Genomic DNA, 25,112 nt, shown 5'->3' on the forward strand with positions numbered 1-25,112 from the left:
TCGTGGAGCAGGTCTTGCTACTGTTTTTAGGGAGAGTTGTTCTTGCAAAGTGATTCAGACACAGGAATTCACTTCTTTTGAGTCTCAGATGATCTTGGTTGGTTGACTTCTTATCTTCCATTATTCAGATGGAATCTGTTCTTATTCTTGGAGACTTTAATCTTCATGTTGATGACGTCACATCTTGTTCTGCTAAAGAACTTTTAACTTTAACTGAAGCCTTTAATTTTGAGCAACATGTTTCTGAACTCACTCATCAAAAAGGCCACATTTTAGACTTAGTTTTTACTCTTGGCCTGAACATTTCTAATGTATCTGTACATGATGTCCATCTGAGTGATCATTCTCTTGTCTTGTTCAACCTGGACTTCATCCCTGAACCTAAGCCTTTGAAAGTTAGGTCTCAGAGGCGTGTCATCTCAGCCGATACTGCAGACAGTTTTTCTGCTATGTTTGACCGTCTTTCCTTTGATGACTGTCCAGATGTGGACAGTTTGATTCACTGTTACACTGATCATTGTATTGAAATACTGGATCAAGTGGCACCTGTTAAATCGAACTTGAAAATTCAGAAAAAACGGTGCCCTTGGACAAATGAAGATCTCCTGAGTCTGAAGAGACTTTGTCAAAAGACTGAGCGTCTCTGGAAGTCTACTAAACTTGAGGTGCACAGACTTCACCTCAGGGATCTGTTGACTTCTTACAATGAGATGGTAGAAACTGCTAGATCTGATTACATCAGAAAACTGGTAGCAGCAAATAGGAAAAACCCCAAAGTTTTGTTTGACACGATTAATTCTCTCGTGTCTCCTGCTCCTCAAATCACGCCGGTCTTCTGTGAAGCTGACAGCAATGCATTGTTGAGATTTTTCATTGACAAAATTAAATTGATCAAAGAGAAAATCTCTCCCCCTTTGTTGGGAACCCCTACTGTCTCTGAGCCCATCTCCTCCTCTTGGTCATCCTTCACTGCTGTATCTTTGGGTGATATTTCAGCACTAGTGAACAAGATGAAACCCTCCTCTTGCTCAGATGACGTCCTTCCTTGTAGGCTTTTTATCAAAGTATTTGATGTAATTGGCCCCTGGGTTACCAATATGGTGAACCTCTCCCTTTCCACAGGGGTTTTTCCCAATGCATTTAAACATGCCATTGTGGAGCCTCTGCTCAAAAAACCAGGCTTAGACCCAACTGACCTCAGTAATTTCAGGCCTATTTCTAAGCTCCCTTTCTTGTCCAAGATCTTGGAGAAGGTGGTGTCCGAGCAGCTGTCTTTGTTCCTGGATCAGAGCGACATCCATGAGAAGTTTCAGTCTGGCTTCCGTAAACATCACTCTACGGAGACAGCTTTATTGAAAGTGTCCAGTGACATCATGATGTCGGCTGACTCTGGTAAATTCACTGTTCTGGTTCTCTTGGATCTGTCGTCAGCCTTTGACACAGTTGATCACCAGATCCTGCTGAGAAGACTAAGGGATGAAGTGGGACTGTCTGGGTCTGTGTTAGAATGGTTCTCATCTTACCTTTCTGGGCGCAGTTTTAGTGTATCTGCCAATCAAATGAGGTCTGAATCGGCAGATCTGTTGTGTGGAGTCCCTCAAGGTTCTGTTCTGGGTCCTTTATTGTTTTTGCTGTACTTGATTCCCCTTGGTAAAATCATTCAGAGATTTCCAGATGTTTCTTATCACATTTTTGCTGATGACATCCAGCTCTACTGCTCTTTTGATCCAACTGAGCCCCAAAGGCTGAACAGCTTAGTCAATTGTTTGCTAGAAATCAAACAATGGCTGAGTGAAAACACTTTACAGCTTAATGTGGACAAAACTGAAACTCTGGTGATTGCTCCTGATGATAAGATTCCAGGGTTGAGTCAGTACTTGGGTGACTTAGGTCAGTCTGTCAAACTGAGCCTGAGAAACCTGGGTGTTGTATTTGATAAAGACATGTCTCTTGTTCAACACTGCAGAAAACTGACCAGAAACTGTTTCCTTCAACTGAGAAAAATCTCTAAACTTAGGAAAATGTTGTCACAACATGATCTGGAGCTTGTAATCCATGCGTTTGTTTCTTCTCGTCTGGACTATTGTAACAGTTTGTTTTCATGTCTTAACGAGAAGGAGCTGTCTCGTCTGCAGTTGATTCAGAACTCTGCAGCGAGAATTCTGACCCGCTCTAGTAGAAGAACTCACATTTCTCCAGTCCTTAAAACTCTTCACTGGCTTCCAGTTTCTTTCAGGATCAACTTTAAAATTCTGGTTCTTACTTTCAGAGCTATTCATGGTCAGGCTCCTCCTTACATCACTGATCTGATCCAGCCTTACACCCCAGCTCGGTCTCTGAGGTCTGTGGATCAGAATCTACTTATGGTTCCACGCACACGGCTCAGGACCAGAGGAGAGAAATCTTTTCAGGCTGTTGCTCCTAAGCTTTGGAACAATCTTCCTCTCTCTTTGCGCTTGATGGAGTCTACTGACTCTTTTAAGAAACATCTTAAGACGTTTCTATTTGTTCAGGCTTTTCCTTGAATTTCTCGAACTCCTGTGTTGTTCTCGGTGTTGTCTTGATCTTTGAAGTATGTACTGTTTTGAGTATTGTTTTGATTGTTAAAGCGCTTTGTGACCCTGGTCTCGAAAAGCGCTATATAAATAAATATTACTTACTTACTTACTTACTTACATGTATATTGATCATAATAACACATCATTGATTCTTTTTCTATACACTTACTTATCTCAGTGTTTTTGTGTGTTTTCTCTCAATTGTTGTGTCTAATTCTTTTCCAGAGTAAAAATATCTTCAATTTAATCAAGACACTGATTCAATCGTGAAGATTCACTTCAGTCAATTTATTCTATTTGTTTTTTAAACATTCAATTCAATATGAACAGGTTTACAAAGTTATTATTCATAACAGTGTCAGGTGTGAGTGTGAAGGTGTTGCAGGTAATACAAGCTCAAACAATGTGTGTGTTTGTCACTCACACTCCTGCACTCTCTCAACATTGTTGTCTTCATTTGAATGTTTACAGTTAGAAAATTCAAGGTGAATTCTCTCCATCTTTGGATCCAGTGGATCTATGTTGTGACACAGATGGAGTGTCAATCATCCTCCGTCACATTCACCTTCATTTCTTCTCCCATGTTTGCTTCACATGAACTGAATTAGTTTCAACTTTTGAAACGTTTGTCAAGTTTGGAGACTATTTTTGAAGTTGTTTCTGGACATCAATCAATATATGGATCAGTTTGTTGTTTGTTGTGTGACTTGTGTTGTGTTAGTTCTGTTATGTGACTTGTGTTGTGTGAGTCATGTTGTGTAACTTGTGTTAGATTGGAAATTATTCCACACTATACGTATACGCCATAAGTTAAATTAATGCTAAAAAGATGATCAAAATATAGAGTATAAAATACTAGCCTCATCTAAGAGCTTAAACGTTTAAATACACATTCACAACCAACATTTCACTTTCATACTGATATACACTGTGTCAAGGGTAGCTTGAAACAGACTAGAGATTATTCAGCGATTTAATGAAGGACTGTCTGTCTGCTCTGTTCACGCCTGTGGACGTGAAACAAAAGGGCAACACGGAACACACCCAAAAGAGGGGGGCTGGAAGACAAAGAAGGAACTTGCCCACACAACAGGCAAGGAAGGAAGTTACTCTCCAGGTGACTCGAAACAGAAGTTAACATAAAAGAACCACTGCCCCGGAACAGACGCCCCCTGGACAGGAAACTTTCCCTTAAATGTAGAGACGACCCATAACCCAAGACCGTCTTTCCCGGAGCTATTGACCTGTACAGCTGCCGGCAAAGATCGAGTCCTTTCGATCGTAAAGTTGTATCTTTGTTTGACTTGAAGCGGCGAATAAACGACCGTACACTCTGCATTTTGACCTTTTCTCTCCATAAAGAAAAGTATTAAGACCCGGACGTGACGTCGTGTTGAAGCGACAGAAACGGACTCGTTTTAATCGTTTTACTTGTGTGAGTTGTTTTGTGTGACTTCTGTTAGTTGTGTTGTGTGAATTGTGTTGTAACTTGTGTCGTGTGAGTTGTGTCGTGTGACTTGTATTGTGTGACTTGTGTTGTTTGACTTGTGTTGTGCAACTTAAGTTGTGTGACTTGTGTTGTGTGACTCATGTTGTGTGACTTGTGTTGTGTTAGTTGTGTTATGTGACTTTTGTTGTGTGACTTGTGTTGTGCGAGTTGTGTTGTGTGAATTGTGTGACTCGTGGTGTGTGATTTGTGTTGTGTGACTCGTGTTGTGCAACTTAAGTTGTCCGACTTGTGTTGTGTGACTCGTGTTGTTTGACTCGTGTTGTGCAACTTAAGTTGTGTGACTTGTGTTGTGTGACTTGTGTTGTGTTAGTTGTGTTATGTGACTTGTGTTGTGTGACTTGGGTTGTGTGAGTCATATTGTGTGAGTCATGTTGTGTGATTTGTGGTGTGTGACTTGTGTTGTGTGACTTGTGTTGTGCGAGTTGTGTTGTGTGACTTGTGTTGTGTGAATTGTGTGACTTGTGTCGTGTGATTTGTCTTGTGTGACTCTTGTTGTGCAACTTAAGTTGTCCGACTTGTGTTGTGTGACTTGTGTTGTGTGATTTGTGTTGTATGACTCGTGTCATGTAAGTTGTGTTGTGTGACTTGTGTTGAGACTTGTGTCGTGTGAGTTGTGTCGTGTGACTTGTGTTGTGTGACTTGTGTTGTTTGACTCGTGTTGTGCAACTTAAGTTGTGTGACTTGTGTTCTGTGACTCTTGTTGTATTAGTTGTGTGATGTGACTTGTGTTGTGTGAGTCATTCTGTGTGACTTGTGTTGTGTGACTTGTGTTGTGTGAGTCGTGTTGTGTGACTTGTGTTGTGTTGTTTCTCAAGTGGTTGTAAAGATCAACCTGCGTCTCATGGAAGCTTCAAGAACCAGAGAAGAGAGTTTGTTCTAATTGTTGATGGTTTTCTTCAACATTCAATGATTTGAACGTCTTTTACTGTCCAGTCATGATAGAAATACTAGAGTTTAGTCTCCAGACTGTGTTGATAAATATGTCAAGATGACTTGAAATATTCTTCACCTTCCTGTTGTGTTCATGAAATATCATCACTTCTAGAACCAAGTTCATGAGTCGAGGAAAAGTCATTCAAATCCCTCTCAGAGTGAAAAAGGTTTCATGAAGAAACATGAATCCATTCACTGTTTACATCCATGTGTGTGTTTGTGTTTGTTTGAAATGATGTTCTGACCTGAGAGTCTCCAGGTGACAGTGTGGACTCTTCAGTCCAGCAGACAGCAGCTCCACTCCTGGATCCTTCAGGTTCCGGTTCTGACTCAGGTCCAGTAGAGTCAGACTAGAGGACGGAGAGCTGAGGACTGAGGACAGAAGTGAACAACTTCTCTCTGACAGTCCACAGTAGATCAGCCTGTGAAAGAGACGAGTGTCGTCAACAAGAGGATTGATTTGTGTTTATATGAGAAACAAACACAAGATAACATAAGGAAAAATAAAAAGAGTCACAAAACAAACAACAATGACAAATAAAAATAAAGGTTGTTACATGTATATTGATCATAATAACACATCATTGATTCTTTTTCTATTCACTTACTTATCTCAGTGTTTTTGTGTGTTTTCTCTCAATTGTTGTGTCTAATTATTTTCCAGAGTAAAAATATCTTCAATTTAATCAAGACACTGATTCAATCGTGAAGATTCACTTCAGTCAATTTATTCTATTTGTTTTTTAAACATTCAATTCAATACGAACAGGTTTACAAAGTTATTATTCATAACAGTGTCAGGTGTGAGTGTGAAGGTGTTGCAGGTAATACAAGCTCAAACAATGTGTGTGTGTTTGTCACTCACACTCCTGCACTCTCTCAACATTGTTGTCTTCATTGGAATGTTTACAGTTAGAAAATTCAAGGTGAATTCTCTCCATCTTTGGATCCAGTGGATCTATGTTGTGACACAGATGGAGTGTCAATCATCCTCCGTCACATTCACCTTCATTTCTTCTCCCATGTTTGCTTCACATGAACTGAATTAGTTTCAACTTTTGAAACGTTTGTCAAGTTTGGAGACTATTTTTGAAGTTGTTTCTGGACATCAATCAATATATGGATCAGTTTGTTGTTTGTTGTGTGACTTGTGTTGTGTTAGTTCTGTTATGTGACTCGTGTTGTGCAACTTAAGTTGTCCGACTTGTGTTGTGTGACTTGTGTTGTGTGATTTGTGTTGTATGACTCGTGTCATGTGAGTTGTGTTGTGTGACTTGTGTTGAGACTTGTGTTGTGTGATTTGTGTTGTGTGACTTGTGTTGTTTGACCCTTGTTGTGTTAGTTGTGTTGTGTTAGTTGTGTGATGTGACTTGTGTTGTGTGACTTGTGTTGAGACTTGTGTTGTGTGATTTGTGTTGTGTGACTTGTGTTGTGACTTGTGTTGTTTGACCCTTGTTGTGTTAGTTGTGTTGTGTTAGTTGTGTGATGTGACTTGTGTTTTGTGAGTCATTTTGTGTGACTCGTGTTGTGTGACTTGTGTTGTGTGACTTGTGTTGTCTGACCTGTGTTGTGTAACTTGTGTCGCGTGACTTGTGTCGTGTGACTCTTGTTTAGTTACTTGTGTTGTGTGACTTGTGTTGTGTTATGTGACTTGTGTTGTGTGAGTCATGTTGTGTGACTCGTGTTGTGTGAGTCATGTTGTATGACTTATGTTAGTTGTGTTGTGTGACTTGTGTTGTGACTTGTGTCGTGTGAGTTGTGTCGTGTGACTTGGGTTGTGTGACTTGTGTTGTTTGACTCGTGTTGTGCAACTTAAGTTGTGTGACTTGTGTTCTGTGACTCATGTTGTATTAGTCGTGTTGTGTGAGTCGTGTTGTGTGACTTGTGTTGTGTTGTTTCTCAAGTGGTTGTAAAGATCAACCTGCGTCTCATGGAAGCTTCAAGAACCAGAGAAGAGAGTTTGTTCTAATTGTTGATGGTTTTCTTCAACATTCAATGATTTGAACGTCTTTTACTGTCCAGTCATGATAGAAATACTAGTGTTTAGTCTCCAGACTGTGTTGATAAATATGTCAAGATGACTTGAAATATTCTTCACCTTCCTGTTGTGTTCATGAAATATCATCACTTCTAGAACAAAGTTCATGAGTCGAGGAAAAGTCATTCAAATCCCTCTCAGAGTGAAAAAGGTTTCATGAAGAAACATGAATCCATTCACTGTTTACATCCATGTGTGTGTTTGTGTTTGTTTGAAATGATGTTCTGACCTGAGAGTCTCCAGGTGACAGTGTGGACTCTTCAGTCCAGCAGACAGCAGCTCCACTCCTGGATCCTTCAGGTAGTTCTTACTCAGGTCCAGTTGAGTCAGACTAGAGGACGGAGAGCTGAGGACTGAGGACAGAAGTGAACAACTTCTCACTGACAGTCCACAGTGTCTCAGCCTGTGAAAGAGACGAGTGTCGTCAACAAGAGGATTGATTTGTGTTTATATGAGAAACAAACACAAGATAACATAAGGAAAAATAAAAAGAGTCACAAAACAAACAACAATGACAAATGAAAATAAAGGTTGTTACATGTATATTGATCATAATAACACATCATTGATTATTTTTCTATTCACTTACTTATCTCAGTGTTTTTGTGTGTTTTCTCTCAATTGTTGTGTCTAATTCTTTTCCAGAGTAAAAATATCTTCAATTTAATCAAGACACTGATTCAATCGTGAAGATTCACTTCAGTCAATTTATTCTATTTGTTTTTTAAACATTCAATTCAATATGAACAGGTTTACAAAGTTATTATTCATAACAGTGTCAGGTGTGAGTGTGAAGGTGTTGCAGGTAATACAAGCTCAAACAATGTGTGTGTGTTTGTCACTCACACTCCTGCACTCTCTCAACATTGTTGTCTTCATTTGAATGTTTACAGTTAGAAAATTCAAGGTGAATTCTCTCCATCTTTGGATCCAGTGGATCTATGTTGTGACACAGATGGAGTGTCAATCATCCTCCGTCACATTCACCTTCATTTCTTCTCCCATGTTTGCTTCACATGAACTGAATTAGATTCAACTTTTGAAACGTTTGTCAAGTTTGGAGACTATTTTTGAAGTTGTTTCTGGACATCAATCAATATATGGATCAGTTTGTTGTTTGTTGTGTGATTTGTGTTGTGTGACTCTTGTTTAGTTAGTTGTTTTGTGTGACTTCTGTTAGTTGTGTTGTGTGACTTGTGTTGTAACTTGTGTCGCGTGAGTTGTGTCGTGTGACTTGTAATGTGTGACTTGTGTTGTTTGACTCGTGTTGTGCAACTTAAGTTGTGTGACTTGTGTTGTGTCAGTTGTGTTATGTGACTTTTGTTGTGTGACTTGGGTTGTGTTAGTTATGTTGTGTTAGTTGTGTGATGTGACTTGTGTTGTGTGACTTGTGTTGAGACTTGTGTTGTGTGATTTGTGTTGTGTGACTTGTGTTGTGACTTGTGTTGTTTGACCGTTGTTGTGTTAGTTGTGTTGTGTTAGTTGTGTGATGTGACTTGTGTTTTGTGAGTCATTTTGTGTGGCTCGTGTTGTGTGACTTGTGTTGTGTGACTTGTGTTGTGTGACCTGTGTTGTGTAACTTGTGTCGTGTGACTTGTGTCGTGTGACTCTTGTTTAGTTACTTGTGTGGTGTGACTTGTGTTGTGTTATGTGACTTGTGTTGTGTGAGTCATGTTGTGTGACTCGTGTTGTGTGAGTCATGTTGTATGACTTGTGTTAGTTGTGTTGTGTGACTTGTGTTGTGACTTGTGTTGTGTGACTTGTGTTCTGTGACTCATGTTGTATTAGTTGTGTTGTGTGAGTCGTGTTGTGTGACTTGTGTTGTGTTGTTTCTCAAGTCGTTGTGAAGATCAACCTGCGTCTCATGGAAGCTTCAAGAACCAGAGAAGAGAGTTTGTTCTAATTGTCGATGGTTTTCTTCAACATTCAATGATTTGAACGTCTTTTACTGTCCAGTCATGATAGAAATACTAGTGTTTAGTCTCCAGACTGTGTTGATAAATATGTCAAGATGACTTGAAATATTCTTCACCTTCCTGTTGTGTTCATGAAATATCATCACTTCTAGAACCAAGTTCATGAGTCGAGGAAAAGTCATTCAAATCCTCTCAGAGTGAAAAAGGTTTCATGAAGAAACATGAATCCATTCACTGTTTACATCCATGTGTGTGTTTGTGTTTGTTTGAAATGATGTTCTGACCTGAGAGTCTCCAGGTGACAGTGTGGACTCTTCAGTCCAGCAGACAGCAGCTCCACTCATGAATCCTGCAGGTCGTTCTCACTCAGGTCCAGTTGAGTCAGACTAGAGGACGGAGAGCTGAGGACTGAGGACAGAAGTGAACAACTTCTCTCTGACAGTCCACAGTCGATCAGCCTGTGAAAGAGACGAGTGTCGTCAACAAGAGGATTGATTTGTGTTTATATGAGAAACAAACACAAGATAACATAAGGAAAAATAAAAAGAGTCACAAAACAAACAACAATGACAAATGAAAATAAAGGTTGTTACATGTACATCGATCATAATAACACATCATTGATTCTTTTTCTATACACTTACTTATCTCAGTGTTTTTGTGTGTTTTCTCTCAATTGTTGTGTCTAATTCTTTTCCAGAGTAAAAATATCTTCAATTTAATCAAGACACTGATTCAATCGTGAAGATTCACTTCAGTCAATTTATTCTATTTGTTTTTTTTAACATTCAATTCAATATGAACAGGTTTACAAAGTTATTATTCATAACAGTGTCAGGTGTGAGTGTGAAGGTGTTGCAGGTAATACAAGCTCAAACAATGTGTGTGTGTTTGTCACTCACACTCCTGCACTCTCTCAACATTGTTGTCTTCATTTGAATGTTTACAGTTAGAAAATTCAAGGTGAATTCTCTCCATCTTTGGATCCAGTGGATCTATGTTGTGACACAGATGGAGTGTCAATCATCCTCCGTCACATTCACCTTCATTTCTTCTCCCATGTTTGCTTCACATGAACTGAATTAGATTCAACTTTTGAAACGTTTGTCAAGTTTGGAGACTATTTTTGAAGTTGTTTCTGGACATCAATCAATATATGGATCAGTTTGTTGTTTGTTGTGTTGTTTGACTTGTATTGTGTGACTCTTGTTTAGTTAGTTGTGTTGTGTGACTTGTGTTGTGTTAGTTCTGTTATGTGACTTGTGTTGTGTGAGTCATGTTCTGTGACTCGTGTTGTGTGAGTCATGTTGTGTGACTTGTGTGAGTTGTTTTGTGTGACTTCTGTTAGTTGTGTTGTGTGACTTGTGTTGTAACTTGTGTCGTGTGAGTTGTGTTGTGTGACTTGTATTGTGTGACTTATGTTGTTGGACTCGTGTTGTGCAACTTAAGTTGTGTGACTTGTGTTGTGTGACTCATGTTGTGTGACTTGTGTTCTGTGACGCTTGTTGTATTAGTTGTGTTATGTGACTTGTGTTGTGTGACTTGGGTTGTGTGAGTCATGTTTTGTGAGTCATGTTGTGTGATTTGTGGTGTGTGCCTTGTGTTGTGTGAGTCATTTTGTGTGACTCGTGTTGTGTGATTTGTGTTGTGTGACTTGTGTTGTGTAACTTGTATCGTGTGACTTGTGTTGTTTGACTCGTGTTGTGCAACTTAAGTTGTGTGACTTGTGTTCTGTGACTCTTGTTGTATTAGTTGTGTTATGTGACTTGTGTTGTGTGACTTGTGTTGTGTTAGTCGTGTTGTGTGATTTGTGTTGTGTGAGTCGTGTTGTGTGACTTGTGTTGTGTGACTTGTGTTGTGTGAGTCGTGTTGTGTGACTTGTGTTGTGTGACTTGTGTTGTGTTAGTCGTGTTGTGTGACTTGTGTTGTGTGAGTCGTGTTATGTGACTTGTGTTGTGTGACTTGTGTTGTGTTGTTTCTCAAGTCGTTGTAAAGATCAACCTGCGTCTCATGGAAGCTTCAAGAACCAGAGAAGAGAGTTTGTTCTAATTGTTGATGGTTTTCTTCAACATTCAATGATTTGAACGTCTTTTACTGTCCAGTCATGATAGAAATACTAGTGTTTAGTCTCCAGACTGTGTTGATAAATATGTCAAGATGACTTGAAATATTCTTCACCTTCCTGTTGTGTTCATGAAATATCATCACTTCTAGAACCAAGTTCATGAGTCGAGGAAAAGTCATTCAAATCCTCTCAGAGTGAAAAAGGTTTCATGAAGAAACATGAATCCATTCACTGTTTACATCCATGTGTGTGTTTGTGTTTGTTTGAAATGATGTTCTGACCTGAGAGTCTCCAGGTGACAGTGTGGACTCTTCAGTCCAGCAGACAGCAGCTCCACTCCTGGATCATAAAGGTTCCAGTTGTCACTCAGGTCCAGTTGATTCAGACTAGAGGACGGAGAGCTGAGGACTGAGGACAGAAGTGAACAACTTCTCTCTGACAGTCCACAGTAGATCAGCCTGTTAAAGAGACGAGTGTCGTCAACAAGAGGATTGATTTGTGTTTATATGAGAAACAAACACAAGATAACATAAGGAAAAATAAAAAGAGTCACAAAACAAACAACAATGACAAATGAAAATAAAGGTTGTTACATGTATATTGATCATAATAACACATCATTGATTCTTTTTCTATATACTTACTTATCTCAGTGTTTTTGTGTGTTTTCTCTCAATTGTTGTGTCGAATTCTTTTCCAGAGTAAAAATATCTTCAATTTAATCAAGACACTGATTCAATCGTGAAGATTCACTTCAGTCAATTTATTCTATTTGTTTTTTAAACATTCAATTCAATATGAACAGGTTTACAAAGTTATTATTCATAACAGTGTCAGGTGTGAGTGTGAAGGTGTTGCAGGTAATACAAGCTCAAACAATGTGTGTGTGTTTGTCACTCACACTCCTGCACTCTCTCAACATTGTTGTCTTCATTTGAATGTTTACAGTTAGAAAATTCAAGGTGAATTCTCTCCATCTTTGGATCCAGTGGATCTATGTTGTGACACAGATGGAGTGTCAATCATCCTCCGTCACATTCACCTTCATTTCTTCTCCCATGTTTGCTTCACATGAACTGAATTAGTTTCAACTTTTGAAACGTTTGTCAAGTTTGGAGACTATTTTTGAAGTTGTTTCTAGACATCAATCAATATATGGATCAGTTTGTTGTGTTGTGTGACTTGTGTTGTGTGACTTGTGTGAGTTGTTTTGTGTGACTTCTGTTAGTTGTGTTGTGTGACTTGTGTTGTAACTTGTGTCATGTGAGTTGTGTCGTGTGACTTGTATTGTGTGACTTGTGTTGTGTGACTTGTGTTGTGTAACTTGTGTCGTGTGACTCTTGTTTAGTTACTTGTGTTGTGTGACTTGTGTTGTGTTAGTTGTGTTATGTGACTTGTGTTGTGTGAGTCATGTTGTATGACTTGTGTGAGTTGTTTTGTGTGACTTGTGTTGTGGGACTTGTGTTGTTTGACTCGTGTTGTGCAACTTAAGTTGTGTGACTTGTGTTCTGTGACTCTTGTTGTATTAGTTGTGTTGTGTGAGTCGTGTTGTGTGACTTGTGTTCTGTGACTCTTGTTGTATTAGTTGTGTTACGTGACTTGTGTTGTGTGACTTGTGTTGTGTGAGTCGTTTTGTGTGACTTGTGTTGTGTTGTTTCTCAAGTTGTTGTAAAGATCAACCTGCGTCTCATGGAAGCTTCAAGAACCAGAGAAGAGAGTTTGTTCTAATTGTTGATGGTTTTCTTCAACATTCAATGATTTGAACGTCTTTTACTGTCCAGTCATGATAGAAATACTAGTGTTTAGTCTCCAGACTGTGTTGATAAATATGTCAAGATGACTTGAAATATTCTTCACCTTCCTGTTGTGTTCATGAAATATCATCACTTCTAGAACCAAGTTCATGAGTCGAGGAAAAGTCATTCAAATCCTCTCAGAGTGAAAAAGGTTTCATGAAGAAACATGAATCCATTCACTGTTTACATCCATGTGTGTGTTTGTGTTTGTTTGAAATGATGTTCTGACCTGAGAGTCTCCAGGTGACAGTGTGGACTCTTCAGTCCAGCAGACAGCAGCTCCACTCCTGGATCATAAAGGTTCCAGTTGTCACTCAGGTCCAGTTGATTCAGACTAGAGGACGGAGAGCTGAGGACTGAGGACAGAAGTGAACAACTTCTCTCTGACAGTCGACAGTCTCTCAGCCTGTGAAAGAGACGAGTGTCGTCAACAAGAGGATTGATTTGTGTTTATATGAGAAAGAAACACAAGATAACATAAGGAAAAATAAAAAGAGTCACAAAACAAACAACAATGACAAATGAAAATAAAGGTTGTTACATGTATATTGATCATAATAACACATCATTGATTCTTTTTCTATACACTTACTTATCTCAGTGTTTTTGTGTGTTTTCTCTCAATTGTTGTGTCTAATTCTTTTCCAGAGTAAAAATATCTTCAATTAAATCAAGACACTGATTCAATCGTGAAGATTCACTTCAGTCAATTTATTCTATTTGTTTTTTAAACATTCAATTCAATACTAACAGGTTTACAAAGTTATTATTCATAACAGTGTCAGGTGTGAGTGTGAAGGTGTTGCAGGTAATACAAGCTCAAACAATGTGTGTGTGTTTGTCACTCACACTCCTGCACTCTCTCAACATTGTTGTCTTCATTTGAATGTTTACAGTTAGAAAATTCAAGGTGAATTCTCTCCATCTTTGAATCAAGTGGATCTATGTTGTGACACAGATGGAGTGTCAATCATCCTCCGTCACATTCACCTTCATTTCTTCTCCCATGTTTGCTTCACATGAACTGAATTAGTTTCAACTTTTGAAACGTTTGTCAAGTTTGGAGACTATTTTTGAAGTTGTTTCTGGACATCAATCAATATATGGATCAGTTTGTTGTTTGTTGTGTGACTTGTGTTGTGTTAGTTCTGTTATGTGACTCGTGTTGTGCAACTTAAGTTGTCCGACTTGTGTTGTGTGACTTGTGTTGTGTGATTTGTGTTGTATGACTCGTGTCATGTGAGTTGTGTTGTGTGACTTGTGTTGAGACTTGTGTTGTGTGATTTGTGTTGTGTGACTTGTGTTGTTTGACCCTTGTTGTGTTAGTTGTGTTGTGTTAGTTGTGTGATGTGACTTGTGTTGTGTGACTTGTGTTGAGACTTGTGTTGTGTGATTTGTGTTGTGTGACTTGTGTTGTGACTTGTGTTGTTTGACCCTTGTTGTGTTAGTTGTGTTGTGTTAGTTGTGTGATGTGACTTGTGTTTTGTGAGTCATTTTGTGTGACTCGTGTTGTGTGACTTGTGTTGTGTGACTTGTGTTGTCTGACCTGTGTTGTGTAACTTGTGTCGCGTGACTTGTGTCGTGTGACTCTTGTTTAGTTACTTGTGTTGTGTGACTTGTGTTGTGTTATGTGACTTGTGTTGTGTGAGTCATGTTGTGTGACTCGTGTTGTGTGAGTCATGTTGTATGACTTATGTTAGTTGTGTTGTGTGACTTGTGTTGTGACTTGTGTCGTGTGAGTTGTGTCGTGTGACTTGGGTTGTGTGACTTGTGTTGTTTGACTCGTGTTGTGCAACTTAAGTTGTGTGACTTGTGTTCTGTGACTCATGTTGTATTAGTCGTGTTGTGTGAGTCGTGTTGTGTGACTTGTGTTGTGTTGTTTCTCAAGTGGTTGTAAAGATCAACCTGCGTCTCATGGAAGCTTCAAGAACCAGAGAAGAGAGTTTGTTCTAATTGTTGATGGTTTTCTTCAACATTCAATGATTTGAACGTCTTTTACTGTCCAGTCATGATAGAAATACTAGTGTTTAGTCTCCAGACTGTGTTGATAAATATGTCAAGATGACTTGAAATATTCTTCACCTTCCTGTTGTGTTCATGAAATATCATCACTTCTAGAACAAAGTTCATGAGTCGAGGAAAAGTCATTCAAATCCCTCTCAGAGTGAAAAAGGTTTCATGAAGAAACATGAATCCATTCACTGTTTACATCCATGTGTGTGTTTGTGTTTGTTTGAAATGATGTTCTGACCTGAGAGTCTCCAGGTGACAGTGTGGACTCTTCAGTCCAGCAGACAGCAGCTCCACTCCTGGATCCTTCAGGTAGTTCTTACTCAGGTCCAGTTGAGTCAGACTAGAGGACGGAGAGCTGAGGACTGAGGACAGAAGTGAACAACTTCTCACTGACAGTCCACAGTGTCTCAGCCTGTGAAAGAGACGAGTGTCGTCAACAAGAGGATTGATTTGTGTTTATATGAGAAACAAACACAAGATAACATAAGGAAAAATAAAAAGAGTCACAAAACAAACAACAATGACAAATGAAAATAAAGGTTGTTACATGTATATTGATCATAATAACACATCATTGATTATTTTTCTATTCACTTACTTATCTCAGTGTTTTTGTGTGTTTTCTCTCAATTGTTGTGTCTAATTCTTTTCCAGAGTAAAAATATCTTCAATTTAATCAAGACACTGATTCAATCGTGAAGATTCACTTCAGTCAATTTATTCTATTTGTTTTTTAAACATTCAATTCAATATGAACAGGTTTACAAAGTTATTATTCATAACAGTGTCAGGTGTGAGTGTGAAGGTGTTGCAGGTAATACAAGCTCAAACAATGTGTGTGTGTTTGTCACTCACACTCCTGCACTCTCTCAACATTGTTGTCTTCATTTGAATGTTTACAGTTAGAAAATTCAAGGTGAATTCTCTCCATCTTTGGATCCAGTGGATCTATGTTGTGACACAGATGGAGTGTCAATCATCCTCCGTCACATTCACCTTCATTTCTTCTCCCATGTTTGCTTCACATGAACTGAATTAGATTCAACTTTTGAAACGTTTGTCAAGTTTGGAGACTATTTTTGAAGTTGTTTCTGGACATCAATCAATATATGGATCAGTTTGTTGTTTGTTGTGTGATTTGTGTTGTGTGACTCTTGTTTAGTTAGTTGTTTTGTGTGACTTCTGTTAGTTGTGTTGTGTGACTTGTGTTGTAACTTGTGTCGCGTGAGTTGTGTCGTGTGACTTGTAATGTGTGACTTGTGTTGTTTGACTCGTGTTGTGCAACTTAAGTTGTGTGACTTGTGTTGTGTCAGTTGTGTTATGTGACTTTTGTTGTGTGACTTGGGTTGTGTTAGTTATGTTGTGTTAGTTGTGTGATGTGACTTGTGTTGTGTGACTTGTGTTGAGACTTGTGTTGTGTGATTTGTGTTGTGTGACTTGTGTTGTGACTTGTGTTGTTTGACCGTTGTTGTGTTAGTTGTGTTGTGTTAGTTGTGTGATGTGACTTGTGTTTTGTGAGTCATTTTGTGTGGCTCGTGTTGTGTGACTTGTGTTGTGTGACTTGTGTTGTGTGACCTGTGTTGTGTAACTTGTGTCGTGTGACTTGTGTCGTGTGACTCTTGTTTAGTTACTTGTGTGGTGTGACTTGTGTTGTGTTATGTGACTTGTGTTGTGTGAGTCATGTTGTGTGACTCGTGTTGTGTGAGTCATGTTGTATGACTTGTGTTAGTTGTGTTGTGTGACTTGTGTTGTGACTTGTGTTGTGTGACTTGTGTTCTGTGACTCATGTTGTATTAGTTGTGTTGTGTGAGTCGTGTTGTGTGACTTGTGTTGTGTTGTTTCTCAAGTCGTTGTGAAGATCAACCTGCGTCTCATGGAAGCTTCAAGAACCAGAGAAGAGAGTTTGTTCTAATTGTCGATGGTTTTCTTCAACATTCAATGATTTGAACGTCTTTTACTGTCCAGTCATGATAGAAATACTAGTGTTTAGTCTCCAGACTGTGTTGATAAATATGTCAAGATGACTTGAAATATTCTTCACCTTCCTGTTGTGTTCATGAAATATCATCACTTCTAGAACCAAGTTCATGAGTCGAGGAAAAGTCATTCAAATCCTCTCAGAGTGAAAAAGGTTTCATGAAGAAACATGAATCCATTCACTGTTTACATCCATGTGTGTGTTTGTGTTTGTTTGAAATGATGTTCTGACCTGAGAGTCTCCAGGTGACAGTGTGGACTCTTCAGTCCAGCAGACAGCAGCTCCACTCATGAATCCTGCAGGTCGTTCTCACTCAGGTCCAGTTGAGTCAGACTAGAGGACGGAGAGCTGAGGACTGAGGACAGAAGTGAACAACTTCTCTCTGACAGTCCACAGTCGATCAGCCTGTGAAAGAGACGAGTGTCGTCAACAAGAGGATTGATTTGTGTTTATATGAGAAACAAACACAAGATAACATAAGGAAAAATAAAAAGAGTCACAAAACAAACAACAATGACAAATGAAAATAAAGGTTGTTACATGTACATCGATCATAATAACACATCATTGATTCTTTTTCTATACACTTACTTATCTCAGTGTTTTTGTGTGTTTTCTCTCAATTGTTGTGTCTAATTCTTTTCCAGAGTAAAAATATCTTCAATTTAATCAAGACACTGATTCAATCGTGAAGATTCACTTCAGTCAATTTATTCTATTTGTTTTTTTTAACATTCAATTCAATATGAACAGGTTTACAAAGTTATTATTCATAACAGTGTCAGGTGTGAGTGTGAAGGTGTTGCAGGTAATACAAGCTCAAACAATGTGTGTGTGTTTGTCACTCACACTCCTGCACTCTCTCAACATTGTTGTCTTCATTTGAATGTTTACAGTTAGAAAATTCAAGGTGAATTCTCTCCATCTTTGGATCCAGTGGATCTATGTTGTGACACAGATGGAGTGTCAATCATCCTCCGTCACATTCACCTTCATTTCTTCTCCCATGTTTGCTTCACATGAACTGAATTAGATTCAACTTTTGAAACGTTTGTCAAGTTTGGAGACTATTTTTGAAGTTGTTTCTGGACATCAATCAATATATGGATCAGTTTGTTGTTTGTTGTGTTGTTTGACTTGTATTGTGTGACTCTTGTTTAGTTAGTTGTGTTGTGTGACTTGTGTTGTGTTAGTTCTGTTATGTGACTTGTGTTGTGTGAGTCATGTTCTGTGACTCGTGTTGTGTGAGTCATGTTGTGTGACTTGTGTGAGTTGTTTTGTGTGACTTCTGTTAGTTGTGTTGTGTGACTTGTGTTGTAACTTGTGTCGTGTGAGTTGTGTTGTGTGACTTGTATTGTGTGACTTATGTTGTTGGACTCGTGTTGTGCAACTTAAGTTGTGTGACTTGTGTTGTGTGACTCATGTTGTGTGACTTGTGTTCTGTGACGCTTGTTGTATTAGTTGTGTTATGTGACTTGTGTTGTGTGACTTGGGTTGTGTGAGTCATGTTTTGTGAGTCATGTTGTGTGATTTGTGGTGTGTGCCTTGTGTTGTGTGAGTCATTTTGTGTGACTCGTGTTGTGTGATTTGTGTTGTGTGACTTGTGTTGTGTAACTTGTATCGTGTGACTTGTGTTGTTTGACTCGTGTTGTGCAACTTAAGTTGTGTGACTTGTGTTCTGTGACTCTTGTTGTATTAGTTGTGTTATGTGACTTGTGTTGTGTGACTTGTGTTGTGTTAGTCGTGTTGTGTGATTTGTGTTGTGTGAGTCGTGTTGTGTGACTTGTGTTGTGTGACTTGTGTTGTGTGAGTCGTGTTGTGTGACTTGTGTTGTGTGACTTGTGTTGTGTTAGTCGTGTTGTGTGACTTGTGTTGTGTGAGTCGTGTTATGTGACTTGTGTTGTGTGACTTGTGTTGTGTTGTTTCTCAAGTCGTTGTAAAGATCAACCTGCGTCTCATGGAAGCTTCAAGAACCAGAGAAGAGAGTTTGTTCTAATTGTTGATGGTTTTCTTCAACATTCAATGATTTGAACGTCTTTTACTGTCCAGTCATGATAGAAATACTAGTGTTTAGTCTCCAGACTGTGTTGATAAATATGTCAAGATGACTTGAAATATTCTTCACCTTCCTGTTGTGTTCATGAAATATCATCACTTCTAGAACCAAGTTCATGAGTCGAGGAAAAGTCATTCAAATCCTCTCAGAGTGAAAAAGGTTTCATGAAGAAACATGAATCCATTCACTGTTTACATCCATGTGTGTGTTTGTGTTTGTTTGAAATGATGTTCTGACCTGAGAGTCTCCAGGTGACAGTGTGGACTCTTCAGTCCAGCAGACAGCAGCTCCACTCCTGGATCATAAAGGTTCCAGTTGTCACTCAGGTCCAGTTGATTCAGACTAGAGGACGGAGAGCTGAGGACTGAGGACAGAAGTGAACAACTTCTCTCTGACAGTCCACAGTAGATCAGCCTGTTAAAGAGACGAGTGTCGTCAACAAGAGGATTGATTTGTGTTTATATGAGAAACAAACACAAGATAACATAAGGAAAAATAAAAAGAGTCACAAAACAAACAACAATGACAAATGAAAATAAAGGTTGTTACATGTATATTGATCATAATAACACATCATTGATTCTTTTTCTATATACTTACTTATCTCAGTGTTTTTGTGTGTTTTCTCTCAATTGTTGTGTCGAATTCTTTTCCAGAGTAAAAATATCTTCAATTTAATCAAGACACTGATTCAATCGTGAAGATTCACTTCAGTCAATTTATTCTATTTGTTTTTTAAACATTCAATTCAATATGAACAGGTTTACAAAGTTATTATTCATAACAGTGTCAGGTGTGAGTGTGAAGGTGTTGCAGGTAATACAAGCTCAAACAATGTGTGTGTGTTTGTCACTCACACTCCTGCACTCTCTCAACATTGTTGTCTTCATTTGAATGTTTACAGTTAGAAAATTCAAGGTGAATTCTCTCCATCTTTGGATCCAGTGGATCTATGTTGTGACACAGATGGAGTGTCAATCATCCTCCGTCACATTCACCTTCATTTCTTCTCCCATGTTTGCTTCACATGAACTGAATTAGATTCAACTTTTGAAACGTTTGTCAAGTTTGGAGACTATTTTTGAAGTTGTTTCTGGACATCAATCAATATATGGATCAGTTTGTTGTTTGTTGTGTTGTTTGACTTGTATTGTGTGACTCTTGTTTAGTTAGTTGTGTTGTGTGACTTGTGTTGTGTTAGTTCTGTTATGTGACTTGTGTTGTGTGAGTCATGTTCTGTGACTCGTGTTGTGTGAGTCATGTTGTGTGACTTGTGTGAGTTGTTTTGTGTGACTTCTGTTAGTTGTGTTGTGTGACTTGTGTTGTAACTTGTGTCGTGTGAGTTGTGTTGTGTGACTTGTATTGTGTGACTTATGTTGTTGGACTCGTGTTGTGCAACTTAAGTTGTGTGACTTGTGTTGTGTGACTCATGTTGTGTGACTTGTGTTCTGTGACGCTTGTTGTATTAGTTGTGTTATGTGACTTGTGTTGTGTGACTTGGGTTGTGTGAGTCATGTTTTGTGAGTCATGTTGTGTGATTTGTGGTGTGTGCCTTGTGTTGTGTGAGTCATTTTGTGTGACTCGTGTTGTGTGATTTGTGTTGTGTGACTTGTGTTGTGTAACTTGTATCGTGTGACTTGTGTTGTTTGACTCGTGTTGTGCAACTTAAGTTGTGTGACTTGTGTTCTGTGACTCTTGTTGTATTAGTTGTGTTATGTGACTTGTGTTGTGTGACTTGTGTTGTGTTAGTCGTGTTGTGTGATTTGTGTTGTGTGAGTCGTGTTGTGTGACTTGTGTTGTGTGACTTGTGTTGTGTGAGTCGTGTTGTGTGACTTGTGTTGTGTGACTTGTGTTGTGTTAGTCGTGTTGTGTGACTTGTGTTGTGTGAGTCGTGTTATGTGACTTGTGTTGTGTGACTTGTGTTGTGTTGTTTCTCAAGTCGTTGTAAAGATCAACCTGCGTCTCATGGAAGCTTCAAGAACCAGAGAAGAGAGTTTGTTCTAATTGTTGATGGTTTTCTTCAACATTCAATGATTTGAACGTCTTTTACTGTCCAGTCATGATAGAAATACTAGTGTTTAGTCTCCAGACTGTGTTGATAAATATGTCAAGATGACTTGAAATATTCTTCACCTTCCTGTTGTGTTCATGAAATATCATCACTTCTAGAACCAAGTTCATGAGTCGAGGAAAAGTCATTCAAATCCTCTCAGAGTGAAAAAGGTTTCATGAAGAAACATGAATCCATTCACTGTTTACATCCATGTGTGTGTTTGTGTTTGTTTGAAATGATGTTCTGACCTGAGAGTCTCCAGGTGACAGTGTGGACTCTTCAGTCCAGCAGACAGCAGCTCCACTCCTGGATCATAAAGGTTCCAGTTGTCACTCAGGTCCAGTTGATTCAGACTAGAGGACGGAGAGCTGAGGACTGAGGACAGAAGTGAACAACTTCTCTCTGACAGTCCACAGTAGATCAGCCTGTTAAAGAGACGAGTGTCGTCAACAAGAGGATTGATTTGTGTTTATATGAGAAACAAACACAAGATAACATAAGGAAAAATAAAAAGAGTCACAAAACAAACAACAATGACAAATGAAAATAAAGGTTGTTACATGTATATTGATCATAATAACACATCATTGATTCTTTTTCTATATACTTACTTATCTCAGTGTTTTTGTGTGTTTTCTCTCAATTGTTGTGTCGAATTCTTTTCCAGAGTAAAAATATCTTCAATTTAATCAAGACACTGATTCAATCGTGAAGATTCACTTCAGTCAATTTATTCTATTTGTTTTTTAAACATTCAATTCAATATGAACAGGTTTACAAAGTTATTATTCATAACAGTGTCAGGTGTGAGTGTGAAGGTGTTGCAGGTAATACAAGCTCAAACAATGTGTGTGTGTTTGTCACTCACACTCCTGCACTCTCTCAACATTGTTGTCTTCATTTGAATGTTTACAGTTAGAAAATTCAAGGTGAATTCTCTCCATCTTTGGATCCAGTGGATCTATGTTGTGACACAGATGGAGTGTCAATCATCCTCCGTCACATTCACCTTCATTTCTTCTCCCATGTTTGCTTCACATGAACTGAATTAGTTTCAACTTTTGAAACGTTTGTCAAGTTTGGAGACTATTTTTGAAGTTGTTTCTAGACATCAATCAATATATGGATCAGTTTGTTGTGTTGTGTGACTTGTGTTGTGTGACTTGTGTGAGTTGTTTTGTGTGACTTCTGTTAGTTGTGTTGTGTGACTTGTGTTGTAACTTGTGTCATGTGAGTTGTGTCGTGTGACTTGTATTGTGTGACTTGTGTTGTGTGACTTGTGTTGTGTAACTTGTGTCGTGTGACTCTTGTTTAGTTACTTGTGTTGTGTGACTTGTGTTGTGTTAGTTGTGTTATGTGACTTGTGTTGTGTGAGTCATGTTGTATGACTTGTGTGAGTTGTTTTGTGTGACTTGTGTTGTGGGACTTGTGTTGTTTGACTCGTGTTGTGCAACTTAAGTTGTGTGACTTGTGTTCTGTGACTCTTGTTGTATTAGTTGTGTTGTGTGAGTCGTGTTGTGTGACTTGTGTTCTGTGACTCTTGTTGTATTAGTTGTGTTACGTGACTTGTGTTGTGTGACTTGTGTTGTGTGAGTCGTTTTGTGTGACTTGTGTTGTGTTGTTTCTCAAGTTGTTGTAAAGATCAACCTGCGTCTCATGGAAGCTTCAAGAACCAGAGAAGAGAGTTTGTTCTAATTGTTGATGGTTTTCTTCAACATTCAATGATTTGAACGTCTTTTACTGTCCAGTCATGATAGAAATACTAGTGTTTAGTCTCCAGACTGTGTTGATAAATATGTCAAGATGACTTGAAATATTCTTCACCTTCCTGTTGTGTTCATGAAATATCATCACTTCTAGAACCAAGTTCATGAGTCGAGGAAAAGTCATTCAAATCCTCTCAGAGTGAAAAAGGTTTCATGAAGAAACATGAATCCATTCACTGTTTACATCCATGTGTGTGTTTGTGTTTGTTTGAAATGATGTTCTGACCTGAGAGTCTCCAGGTGACAGTGTGGACTCTTCAGTCCAGCAGACAGCAGCTCCACTCCTGGATCATAAAGGTTCCAGTTGTCACTCAGGTCCAGTTGATTCAGACTAGAGGACGGAGAGCTGAGGACTGAGGACAGAAGTGAACAACTTCTCTCTGACAGTCGACAGTCTCTCAGCCTGTGAAAGAGACGAGTGTCGTCAACAAGAGGATTGATTTGTGTTTATATGAGAAAGAAACACAAGATAACATAAGGAAAAATAAAAAGAGTCACAAAACAAACAACAATGACAAATGAAAATAAAGGTTGTTACATGTATATTGATCATAATAACACATCATTGATTCTTTTTCTATACACTTACTTATCTCAGTGTTTTTGTGTGTTTTCTCTCAATTGTTGTGTCTAATTCTTTTCCAGAGTAAAAATATCTTCAATTAAATCAAGACACTGATTCAATCGTGAAGATTCACTTCAGTCAATTTATTCTATTTGTTTTTTAAACATTCAATTCAATACTAACAGGTTTACAAAGTTATTATTCATAACAGTGTCAGGTGTGAGTGTGAAGGTGTTGCAGGTAATACAAGCTCAAACAATGTGTGTGTGTTTGTCACTCACACTCCTGCACTCTCTCAACATTGTTGTCTTCATTTGAATGTTTACAGTTAGAAAATTCAAGGTGAATTCTCTCCATCTTTGAATCAAGTGGATCTATGTTGTGACACAGATGGAGTGTCAATCATCCTCCGTCACATTCACCTTCATTTCTTCTCCCATGTTTGCTTCACATGAACTGAATTAGTTTCAACTTTTGAAACGTTTGTCAAGTTTGGAGACTATTTTTGAAGTTGTTTCTGGACATCAATCAATATATGGATCAGTTTGTTGTTTGTTGTGTGACTTGTGTTGTGTTAGTTCTGTTATGTGACTCGTGTTGTGCAACTTAAGTTGTCCGACTTGTGTTGTGTGACTTGTGTTGTGTGATTTGTGTTGTATGACTCGTGTCATGTGAGTTGTGTTGTGTGACTTGTGTTGAGACTTGTGTTGTGTGATTTGTGTTGTGTGACTTGTGTTGTTTGACCCTTGTTGTGTTAGTTGTGTTGTGTTAGTTGTGTGATGTGACTTGTGTTGTGTGACTTGTGTTGAGACTTGTGTTGTGTGATTTGTGTTGTGTGACTTGTGTTGTGACTTGTGTTGTTTGACCCTTGTTGTGTTAGTTGTGTTGTGTTAGTTGTGTGATGTGACTTGTGTTTTGTGAGTCATTTTGTGTGACTCGTGTTGTGTGACTTGTGTTGTGTGACTTGTGTTGTCTGACCTGTGTTGTGTAACTTGTGTCGCGTGACTTGTGTCGTGTGACTCTTGTTTAGTTACTTGTGTTGTGTGACTTGTGTTGTGTTATGTGACTTGTGTTGTGTGAGTCATGTTGTGTGACTCGTGTTGTGTGAGTCATGTTGTATGACTTATGTTAGTTGTGTTGTGTGACTTGTGTTGTGACTTGTGTCGTGTGAGTTGTGTCGTGTGACTTGGGTTGTGTGACTTGTGTTGTTTGACTCGTGTTGTGCAACTTAAGTTGTGTGACTTGTGTTCTGTGACTCATGTTGTATTAGTCGTGTTGTGTGAGTCGTGTTGTGTGACTTGTGTTGTGTTGTTTCTCAAGTGGTTGTAAAGATCAACCTGCGTCTCATGGAAGCTTCAAGAACCAGAGAAGAGAGTTTGTTCTAATTGTTGATGGTTTTCTTCAACATTCAATGATTTGAACGTCTTTTACTGTCCAGTCATGATAGAAATACTAGTGTTTAGTCTCCAGACTGTGTTGATAAATATGTCAAGATGACTTGAAATATTCTTCACCTTCCTGTTGTGTTCATGAAATATCATCACTTCTAGAACAAAGTTCATGAGTCGAGGAAAAGTCATTCAAATCCCTCTCAGAGTGAAAAAGGTTTCATGAAGAAACATGAATCCATTCACTGTTTACATCCATGTGTGTGTTTGTGTTTGTTTGAAATGATGTTCTGACCTGAGAGTCTCCAGGTGACAGTGTGGACTCTTCAGTCCAGCAGACAGCAGCTCCACTCCTGGATCCTTCAGGTAGTTCTTACTCAGGTCCAGTTGAGTCAGACTAGAGGACGGAGAGCTGAGGACTGAGGACAGAAGTGAACAACTTCTCACTGACAGTCCACAGTGTCTCAGCCTGTGAAA

General features: G+C 38.7%; 1 protein-coding gene across 1 annotated transcript in view; it reads right to left on the bottom strand.

Annotated features, from left to right (window-relative positions):
• The window catches only part of LOC148076245 (uncharacterized), a 99,206-nt gene that overhangs the window by 63,306 nt on the left and 10,788 nt on the right, over nt 1–25,112 (bottom strand). The window contains exons 8-16 of the mRNA XM_087793144.1: nt 24,931–25,104; nt 22,909–23,085; nt 21,165–21,341; nt 19,101–19,277; nt 15,068–15,241; nt 13,046–13,222; nt 11,302–11,478; nt 7,269–7,442; nt 5,247–5,423 (exon numbers count right to left, since the gene is read on the bottom strand). Of these exons, the coding sequence (XP_087649270.1) occupies nt 5,247–5,423; nt 7,269–7,442; nt 11,302–11,478; nt 13,046–13,222; nt 15,068–15,241; nt 19,101–19,277; nt 21,165–21,341; nt 22,909–23,085; nt 24,931–25,104 (1,584 nt within the window). The remainder of the gene's footprint in view (nt 1–5,246; nt 5,424–7,268; nt 7,443–11,301; nt 11,479–13,045; nt 13,223–15,067; nt 15,242–19,100; nt 19,278–21,164; nt 21,342–22,908; nt 23,086–24,930; nt 25,105–25,112) is intronic.

The sequence above is a fragment of the Callionymus lyra genome, chromosome 6 (genome assembly GCF_982586985.1).
Source record: "Callionymus lyra chromosome 6, fCalLyr1.hap1.1, whole genome shotgun sequence".
Lineage (NCBI taxonomy): Eukaryota > Metazoa > Chordata > Actinopteri > Syngnathiformes > Callionymidae > Callionymus > Callionymus lyra.